Genomic DNA, 10,316 nt, shown 5'->3' on the forward strand with positions numbered 1-10,316 from the left:
TTGTTTGTTAATGTTAATGTTATCACCTCGCTAAAAATGATATCCTTTTATAAATCGTGAAAACAACACTCCCTTCGAAACTCCTAGACCCGGGAGTTGTAAAGAGTGATAGGATAACATTTGTTTGTTAATGTTAATGTTAATGTTTTTGAAATATAGAAGGTTATATTAAGAGGACAAAAGTTATTAAGTTACAAATCCTAGAAACTGCTTAATACTTTATTATAAGTACAAGACAATTTCCCAATTGAACAAAATTTGACTAACAGAATATCCTCTAAAAAATCTTTCTCAAAATAACTTGGCTAAATTGGGCCTATGACACTTATTTGGGGCCTACTACTTGATGAGAAAAAAGGTCATTGGAAATAACATTCACACCACCCCTTATCGAACAATTACCTAAGTACCTATTTTATCCCTGATTAATTAGCATTAATTAATCGTATTAGGTGTTAATTATGTTTTATATGTGAGATCAACTAATGGTAAAGAGTTCTTCAAAACATCAAAAAACTTAAATTTTTTGATTTTTTTTCGTAAACAGTACCCAGAATCGGTTTACGTTCATGCACTTGTAAACCGATTCTGGGTTGGTGCTCCAAAATTAACAAAGTACTTCCATAATAGGTTGATGTTGGTATACGTATAATCCGATTGACCTAATCGAGGTTTTATGTGACATATATAAACCGATTGTTGCCTTTCATAAGATTTTTTTCATTCATATCATTATTGTAGGATGCATTTAGTACATGCATCAAGCCTTTAAACTCCTAGGCGACCCTAGTGGACGAGTTATAGTCTCGTGAGGGTTTACATAGAGATCTACCCACAAAACCTACATAAAAACTTCTAAAACCATCAATCTTCGTCGGAGGAATCCAAGTCCGATCCACCCTCCATGAAGTCTGGTACATACTCCGGGATTTTAGATACCATGAAGTGATAGCTTGCATCAAATGCGAATGCTTCCCTCTTTTCCTCCAAATAGCGCGCTTTCACGGCTTCGTGCTACAAAATCACGATGCAAAATTACTTTGTTAGTGGTGTTTAGTAGGAAGATCAAACAACTTGGATTATGTAAAATAAACCACAATACTTACAAATTGTTCAATGGACAAGCTAAAGTGGCTAGCGTTCAAAATCCGATGTTGGATAGCTAAAAAAGCAAGTATCGCATTTTCGATGACTAGGTGCCTATCATGGACTTGTTGAACACTTCTTCCATTAGGATTCACAAACTCTTGCCTATATTTGTTGTATAGCCTTGCCCAAAAGGTTACGACATCTACCCTTACGGAAGACTGATTTCTAACTCGAGTTTCCGCGTACCATGCTTTGGTGATGGATAGATCTTCATTTGAATCACATGATGCCATTGTGGAGGTATGAAATGAGTAGTTGTGGAGTATATGGAGTAAGAGGGAATACAATGAGCAATTTTGGGGCAAATGAGGTCCAAGGATGAGGTCTCTATATATAGAGAAAGACCCCAACGACTATTTTTAAAGTGAAATAATCGGTCTTCTCGAAGGTCTGTAAAATCCGATTGTGTTTTTATGCCAGCAGGAATCGGTCTTTCTTGTGACCAATATAAACCGATTAAATACATGTAAATTTTTTTAATTTTCACCCACACTAATCGGTTTATATAGATGCATATGTGATCCAATTGTAGCTTGAAATACATACATGAAATATAGCATTTCTAAGGCATGAAAAATCGGATTCTACTCACCCCACAGATAAACGGATTCCTTTATGGAACCTAGACAATCGGTTTATGTTGGCATATCGATTAGCCCGATTGTTCGCATGTGTTCAGGATAGAATTATTGAGAAACATATAATTATAATTAAACTTTAAGTACATTAAGTTCAATACCATGATCATCCAACATACAAAACTTAACCATCCCACAAGAGTGTTAAAAATTTAAAACAACCACAAGTTATATAAACATAAAATTTTAATATCTAAAAATCAAACTTAAAAACTTAAAGAGCAGGAGCACCAGCATCAGCAGCAGTATCACCACCGAGAGCATTTGCAGCATCAGCAGTAGCAGCACCACCATCAGCAAGAGCACCAGCACCACCAGCGACAGCAGCAGCACCATCAAGAGAAGCAGCTTCTGCTTCAGCCATGGCTTGATATTGAGCCATTTCTGCCCACATACCTTCCATAAATCCTTGGTGATCCCTCTCAGCTGAAATCATGTCTCTCCTTCTCCTAGTGAACCTCATGACCTCATAAAGCTCTTCTAGTACAAGTTTGTCTATCAGTGCGAGGGCTTGTTCAAGATGGGTCTCACGTCCAAAAGAAAATTTATAGAGAGGCTTCTTTCTGGCACCGGCTGTGGTTCCATAAGAATATCCTCCAAGGTGAGCTCTCAAGTGTAAAACGCTAGGTGTCCGAAGTCTATATCTATATACAAAAAAAAAACTAGTTAACAATCAGTACATAATTAAACATATGTAATCCGATTTTAACTAAAAAAACATACATGAGTGTCAAACATTATTAATCGGTTTATGTGATACATATACAAAAGCCGATTATGAAAATAACGCTCCTTCTGAAACTCCTGGACACAGGAGTAAAATGGGCCGAAAAAAAAACAAATAAGGAGAGTTTGTAGTTTGTATGAGTTTTACTTATTATTTTAAGTAAGATTGAAGTGACCAACTGGAGAGTTTGGAGTTGAATTAACAAGTTGTGAGAATGAAAATGGAACGTATTGGTTTCAGTTTCAAAATCGAAAATTTAAACATGTAAGTTAATGAGGAAATGAGAAAACTACAATGGGTTGATGGAGATTTACCTTTTTCTTGATTGAATCGAAGATCGTTGGGGAAGAAGATAAAAAAAATGATTAGGGTTTTGAGAATTTGGGAAGATTAAGATGAAAATACAAAGTTTTCTTAGGTTTAGGGTTTTTTATGTTTTTGGATTTACTGAAAATGGAAAGATTAGTATTTATATGAGATAGTTTTAGGAATTAATTTGGTGGTAAATTAGTATTTTGAGAAGTTTGGTAGCCCATAGCAATTTGGTGGAGTGGGAAGGAAAATTTGATAGGCCCCAAATAAGTGTCATAGGCCCAATTTATCCAGGAAAAATAAGTGCAAGACAGTTTCCCAATTAATGTTAATGTTATCACCCCGCTAAAAATGACATCCCTTTTATAAATCGTGAAAATAACGCTCCTTCTGAAACTCCTGGACACAAAATGGGTCGAAAAATACCAAATAAGGAGAGTTTGTAGTTTGTATGAGTTTTACTTATTATTTTAAGTAAAATTGAAGTGACCAATTGGAGAGTTCGGATTTGAATTGACAAGTTGTTAGAATGACAATGGCACGTATTGATTTCAGTTTCAAAACCAGCAAACATCTGTTAATTCGATCATCATCACTTTCTTCGTCTTCTCAATCTCATCAGTTTCTTCGCCAGGTTTGATTTTTCGTATCTCATTAATTTCTCTCACATAAACACACAAACAAAAAAAACAACTATTAGTACTAAGATCAAGGTGTTCGTCATCTTATAACTAAATAACTTGCTCGATCTCATATTTTTCTTATTATTTAGGGTTTTTCAGAATAATTTTTTATTCAGTTATCAGTTCATATTTAATGAATCTTTTTGTTTTTTAAGTGAATGTTTATCAAGAGAAAACATATTTTGATTTTGTGAAACTATCTCTATTTCATTAGTGTTTTAACCGGAAACGTAGTTTTTTTTTACCGAGAAAAGATTGTAGGTTATTTGTTAAGAATTCTTAATAAAATCAGGAGTTGTTGATAACCTTTAATCTCTAATAAATATTCCACGATGTTTACTCTATCTCTGTAGGATTTTAATGGCCAGATGAGCATGGCCACACAAACCGCTGTCTCTATGCTTAGCGATCCTGGTCTCTTAAGAAGCGAAGGACTTATATGAGGGAAATGGGTTCAAGCATATGATGGAAAGACCATACATGTTTAACATCTACTTTTTCTATCCAAATTTTTTTTTACCAGTTTTAGTTGGTACCTTTAGTAATATTAAGTTCTAACATTATAACTGCAGATAGTAGTAGTCCTATCCTGTTTTTTTTTTTGTTTGCCTTTCCAGTATGATACATATTACTTCTTTTAAACCTTTTAGAATTAACATACCACAAAGATTAGAAGTTATACTTTCTTTTTTATTTGTGGTTTTTTCTTTTTTCTTTTTTGTTTTTAGAAAAGAAATGTTTTTATGGAAATGTAGATGCAATGACTTAATACCAACTACCAAGTATCTGCTTCAAAAAAAAAAAACAAGCCAAGTATCATGCAATAACTATTTTAGTTAGAAGGTAATGTTGTTTGAACCTATGTACCGACTGGATCATGCAATAACCCATATTTTTTAGGACAATGATTAACTCGACTTGTGAGTGATATAGTTGACATCGTATAAGATCTCTACATGACCTTCATTATTTCCCCTCAGAAGAAAGAACCTTCTATGAACAGTTTCATATTCTTTATAGTTTCTTGAATAGTTAAATTATGTTGTTGGATGTTGCTTAGAAATTGAAGAGGTTTCCTGTGATGACAGGTAAACAATCCTGCCACAGAAGAGGTGATAAAAAATATCCCATGCATGGGTAGGAAGGATATAACCGATGCAATATCATCATCCTCTGAAGCTTTTAAAAGTATGTAGCTTTATATCCTTCAACCTAACTTGTCATAGTGTTGGTGATATAATTTCTTATTGCTGGTCTGAAGAGAATCTCGTTGAAAGCTTTTTTCTACGTTGTTTTTAGGGATTTCTAAATACTTTTCATCTTAGGACCTAAAGGTGACACAATGGTTTTTCTTTTTTGTTGGGTTGTTGAACATATGAGACCCACTTACATGTCTTGGCCCATTGTCCCCTTGAAAGTAAAGAAACTGAACCTGCCAATGAAGTTTTGCTAAATCTGGTGGTACAATAAGTGTGTCAGTTGCAGATAGTTAATTTGCTTATGATACCACATGGACCCTTAGTAATTTTAGCTTAAATAACCTGCCATAAAAATCAATTAGACTGTTGAGGTTGGAGGGCATTTGATTGGAGGATTTATGTTACCACATGAAAGATAAATGCTATGATATGCTCGTCTTCGTGAAATTCATGTAATTGTTTTTGGTTCTGTGATCATTTGCATAACAATGTCTATAGCAGCTAAACATTGAACGAATAATTCTTGGAAAAGAACTTTCTGAGTTCCCGATGGAAAGAGATTTTGGCACTTAGATAAAGAGCAAAGAAACTATTATTACAGATGAAAATGCGGGGGTACAAAAACCATACCCAACAATTCTTTTGTCAATTTGAGAGTACTTACTCCAATATACTTTCTAGAGAATCAACTAGACAGTCAGGCTCAATCTATAGAAAAGTATATACAAGAGTTTATATCTCTATCTCTCAATTCAATCTGCAATCAGCAAATAGAAATTTGCGAGCCCGATTGAATATAAGAGAAGTAACTTGAACGGTACCAATGACCAATGTTAAAGGATCAATCAATTTCAATCAACGACCAAAGGTTGGATTTCCTAATTGATCGATACAATACACAATCTGTGATATTTCAATTATATAACAAAATATAATGCGGAAAAGAAATAACACAGACACCAGAATTTTGTTAACGAGGAAAACCGCAAATGCAGAAAAACCCCGGGACCTAGTCCAGCTTTGAACACCACACTGTATTAAGCCGCTACAGACACTAGCCTACTACCAATGAACTTCACACTACACCAAATTCCCGGATTCGTCACAGAAATTGGTAACGGCTATGCGGCCGTTACAAATGGACGTTGCGAAAATTTCGTAACAAGGTGCAGCCGTTACTAATGTTTTAAAAATTCATAACAGAGGCCAGCCTTTACGAATTTTTTTATAGGCGTGCCAGCCACACGCTTAGTCACACCTGAATCGTAACACTTGCAATTTTTGCGTGTGTCATTCACACGCGTACTACTGTGTTTCCACCCAAGATGAGTAACACTAGAGTATATTTCCACCTATGCATGTGCCATTCACATGGGTGATTCTTTTCATCCCATGCCTTTGTGAGAATCGACAGATCGATTTTTCATTTTCCATTCCCATTTCTCTTTTCTCCTTTTCTGCTCCTGCCTCTAAACCCTAGTGAAACTTCATCTTCATCACAGAAAGCTCTCAATCATGTTCAATTATCGACTTTTCTTCTCGTTTTTCATTTCTTTTCTCTCTCTTTTATCATCAGTTTTTCGATTTTAGGGTTTTTTATGGTCTGTTAGTCTAGTTTAGGATTTTGATTTCATAGATCTGTACAAGTCTTTCATCATCTGTAGGGTTTTAGTTTTTTCGATTTGTCATGTATACTGATTTGAAGATGATTTGGTATCATTGAAGGAAGAAGAAGATAACTCATCGACCCAATTAGGTTTTTTACACCATACAAATCGAGAGAAAAAGGCTTCAATAAAAATCATGGATCATCAAAATGGGTAAGTTCTTCAAACCCAAACATCATTTTTCAGTTTATTTCACATCTATGTTTTTAAATTTTGGTTTAATCGCAATATTGAAATTTGGGGTTTTCTAAAAACTGATTTCAGGGTTTTGAGAATTAGGGATTCTGTTTAAAACATGAAATTTATTGGAATTAAACCAACAAAATTAGGTGCGGTTGGTTTAATTTTAGTTTGTCTATGTATGATCTCTCTGGTTTTTAGTTATCAATTGAAAATTTGGTTTTTCTGTTGATTGTAGGAGCTGTAGCAGCTTCACAGGGAGGTGATTCTGTAGGGGGTTGAGTAGATTCTGAAGCAGAGGCTATGAAGATGAATCTGAAGAATTAAAATCAGAAAAGTGAAGGATTAAGACGATGAAGAAGATGAGATTAGTGGAGAGGTTTGTTCTTTGAAACCTTTAAGAGTAAGATTTCATTATTTCTTTGTAGTCATCTAAAATTATTAACATTTGTTCTAATTTTGGTTTGATTTTACAGGAAGAAGATGAACATGAGCATAAGGAAAATCAGCTTTAGTCCCCTTTACATCCATGGTCTTGATTAAGATGCATGAGATTGCTGAGGGGTACCTTGGTTCTACAGTTAAGAAAGATGTTGTTACAGTCCCTGCCTACTTCAATGATTCTCAGCGTCATGCTACAAAGGATGCTGGAGTCATTGCTGGTCTTAATGTTATGCGTATCATCAATTAGCGTATTGCCGCTGCCATTGCCTATGGTCTTGACAAAAAGGCCAACAATGTCGGAGAGAAGAATGCTTTTATCTTCGATCTAGGAGGTGGTACCTTTGATGTCACATCTGTGTAAGTATATTTTCCGGTACTTTCTGCTCTTATTTAATATAATGCTGTAGTGACCAAGATGTGTATGTCACAATAAATGGAGCCTCCAAAACCCAAGACTAAGCAAGGTATAGTTGTGAACTACTGCAATGTACAATTTTATTTATTCCAACGTCTGTGCTAAATGACTTTCAGGATATTGGTGCTACACTAGTTATCTGCCAATGGGGTTTTGATGAATCGGAACTTGCCTGCTGTTAGATGGATTGGTGGAGTAGAACTAGAGCTCATTGCAATAGCTACAGGTTATTATGAGCTCATCTCTTACTGATGTATGGCATGTTGTCTTTGTCTCCGTAGGTGGAAGGATTATGCCAAGGTTCCAAGAACTGAAAATTTGGGAAAGGTACTCATTCTAGTACTACTCTAGTTCGTTCAATGAATAAATACTTAGTTTTTACTGTTTAGATTTTTATTTAACTTTAATTGGAGCTGTTGCAAAAATAGTGAAGATTTGATGTAGTTTTTTCAGTTGGAGGAATTCTCGTGTATTAACATTTTTATTCATTTTGGCTGGGTTAGTTAGAGAGAAATCCTTCGGTACAACCAAAGATCGAATGCGCTACATTGAGCAGTGTGTGAATTCAAGGGCGGTCACTATCTTCACTTGTGGTGGTAGGTTTTTGTGCTTCTCTTTTCTTTCCGTTTAAAAATCTTGCTTTTTAAGTAGTAGTTAACTGTTGATTTTGATGAATTCTTAGGGTGGGACAGTAGTTTTACATTAAGCCAGTACTGTGGGAGTCTTTCAACTATACTAGCTAGTTAAGTGATGTAGGTTGTGAGAAATAAATACGACGACACATGGTTATTATTAGAGATCACAAGTCAACCAGATATCGGTTACCATAGCATGTGGGTTATAACTTTTATACATGACAAATGTGGGTGAAATTTCGAAAACGGCTCAGTAAGAATCATTCTTGTGGCCCTTTTTACTGCTATTTCAGTGGGGACATTTGTTCTCACTGAAAATTTAATCATTGTATGACAATTTCCAGTGAAAAATTTAGTCCCTCATTGGAATTGCTATTGGAACAAGACTTTGTGTAGTAATTTCATTGGTGATTCTTCTGTTTTTTTATATGTGTAATCTATTCCAGTTTTTGTTAGTAACATTGTCCTAGGATGAGACCAGTGCATTCTTCTTTTGCATGCACTGTAGTTGTTTATTTTTTTCTTTTCCTAATTTGTATTTGTTCATGCTACTTTTCAAGTTATGTTATATGTGAACATGGAGGTCAATGGCGTGCCCTTAAAGGTATTGGCATCCCCTTTACAATCTTACTCTTGAACTGTTGAACTAGTTAAATTTTAATATTTTTGTGGGTTGATGTTATGAATTTGGCACATATTAACCAGCCAACTTCGGAGTTTAAAAGGTAATAATCTGCCGGAATATTCGTAGCTGGAGGAATTGATAATTACAATTTTGTTACGTGTTTCTTTTTATTGTGAACTCTTTTCAATGACAAGATGAAGTGATGTAACGTGAAGTGTGAACTTCTTTCATGCTCACATAGTCACATGTAGTATTTTCCCTCTCTTTTGAAGCAACAACAATGGCAGTACTATGTTCATCTTTAAAGATCTTATTATTCCTCTCCTTCCATAAACACCAAATAATAGCAATTGGTACCATCCTCCAAATTTCAAATTTATCCTTGTCACTAAGATTTAACTGCCAAGCTTGTATAGCAGGAACCATATCTGCTGGCATTGCATAAAACCATTTTAACTTACAAGTCAGACAATCCCAAACCATCTTTGCAAAAGCACGGTGAAGAAACAAATGTGAAGCAGTTTCTGTGTCAGAACAAAAAATACAATTCCCAGACACATCCATTCCCCTTCTCAACAGCATATCTCTAGTAGCTAATCTTCCATGAGCAATAATCCACAAGAAAAAACCAATCTTTGGAGACATTTTAAACTCCAGATATAAGAGAAAACACTAGAATTATATGGCACTTCCTCCATAGAGAGCTTATCATAAACAGAACTGACAGAGAAAATCTTGTCAGAAGTTAGGGGCCAATATAAAACATCTTCCTGATTTTGATTAAACTGAAAAGCTTGTAAGTCAACTAGAAGAAGATTCAGTTCTATCCTTGCTGCATAATTAATTCTTCTAGTAATGATTTTGATTGTCTCTTACCCATGGCAAGTTTTTTTCACACACATTTGAAGGTACGATTTGTTGATTGCTCACAAAGAAGATCTTGGGAAACTCATAATATTGGAGCAAGGAAAACCTTTAAAGGAAGCTATAGTATCCAAATCTATCCATTGCTTTAAGTAGTGCTAAAAAGGATTGGTTTCATCATGACTTAAGTTTTTAAACTTATATAGCTCTTTGGTTCTGTTACAGGTAACCTATGGGGCTAATTTCATTGAGTTCTATGCTAAAGAAGCAAAACGAATATATGGGTATATAATACCAGCCACTCTAACTGATCATAGATTATTTGTTCTAAAACAGGTAAGCACAATATGCGATCTCCCGCTCTCTAGTACATGAACACATGCACTCATGTGCGAGTGCAATGATGTAACGTGAAATCCACAATTGTGCATATGTAATATAATAAAAGTCATGTTAATGCGGAAATATATATCCGTATATAGTCTTAGAATTGATTAAAGCAAAATCTGTTTTTTGTGGTATCAATAATAGTGTAGTGGTAAAATACATGAAAGGGCTGAACATGGTTTCGGTTTTTCGCTGGAATCGGACCAAACCAGACCAATTAGGAAGAAACCAAACCGAACCATTTACTAATGGATTGGTTACGGTGTAGAAAGTGGAAAACCGATAGTGTTGGTTTTGGTTTGGTTTGACCTCTAAAACCGAACCAAAAACCATTAGAAAACCGATTAATTTTTAAACTTAGTTTCTACCTTTAATTTACAAGTATTAGATT

At 34.9% G+C, this 10,316-nt stretch overlaps 1 protein-coding gene across 9 annotated transcripts; it reads left to right on the forward strand.

Annotated features, from left to right (window-relative positions):
• Positions 1 to 6,144: 6,144 nt before the first annotated feature.
• On the forward strand, positions 6,145 to 10,078 carry LOC113287168. Of its 9 annotated transcripts, XM_026535844.1 has the most exons (8): positions 6,145 to 6,528; positions 6,794 to 6,934; positions 7,032 to 7,356; positions 7,531 to 7,604; positions 7,696 to 7,741; positions 7,922 to 8,010; positions 8,610 to 8,653; positions 9,764 to 10,078. In XM_026535844.1, the coding sequence occupies exons 4-8, from the start codon at positions 7,571 to 7,573 to the stop codon at positions 9,911 to 9,913; spliced, it is 363 nt and encodes a 120-aa protein (XP_026391629.1). In that variant the 5' UTR covers positions 6,145 to 6,528; positions 6,794 to 6,934; positions 7,032 to 7,356; positions 7,531 to 7,570; the 3' UTR covers positions 9,914 to 10,078. The 9 variants fall into 9 exon arrangements, 1 of the variants encoding a protein (XP_026391629.1); XR_003329781.1 differs by having other exon boundaries at positions 7,531 to 7,741; positions 7,918 to 8,010; positions 8,610 to 9,664; positions 9,764 to 10,054; XR_003329780.1 differs by adding an exon at positions 6,640 to 6,704 and having other exon boundaries at positions 7,531 to 7,741; positions 7,918 to 9,664; positions 9,764 to 10,053.
• Positions 10,079 to 10,316: the final 238 nt, after the last annotated feature.

Source organism: Papaver somniferum, chromosome 6 (genome assembly GCF_003573695.1).
Source record: "Papaver somniferum cultivar HN1 chromosome 6, ASM357369v1, whole genome shotgun sequence".
In the NCBI taxonomy this organism is placed as follows: domain Eukaryota; kingdom Viridiplantae; phylum Streptophyta; class Magnoliopsida; order Ranunculales; family Papaveraceae; genus Papaver; species Papaver somniferum.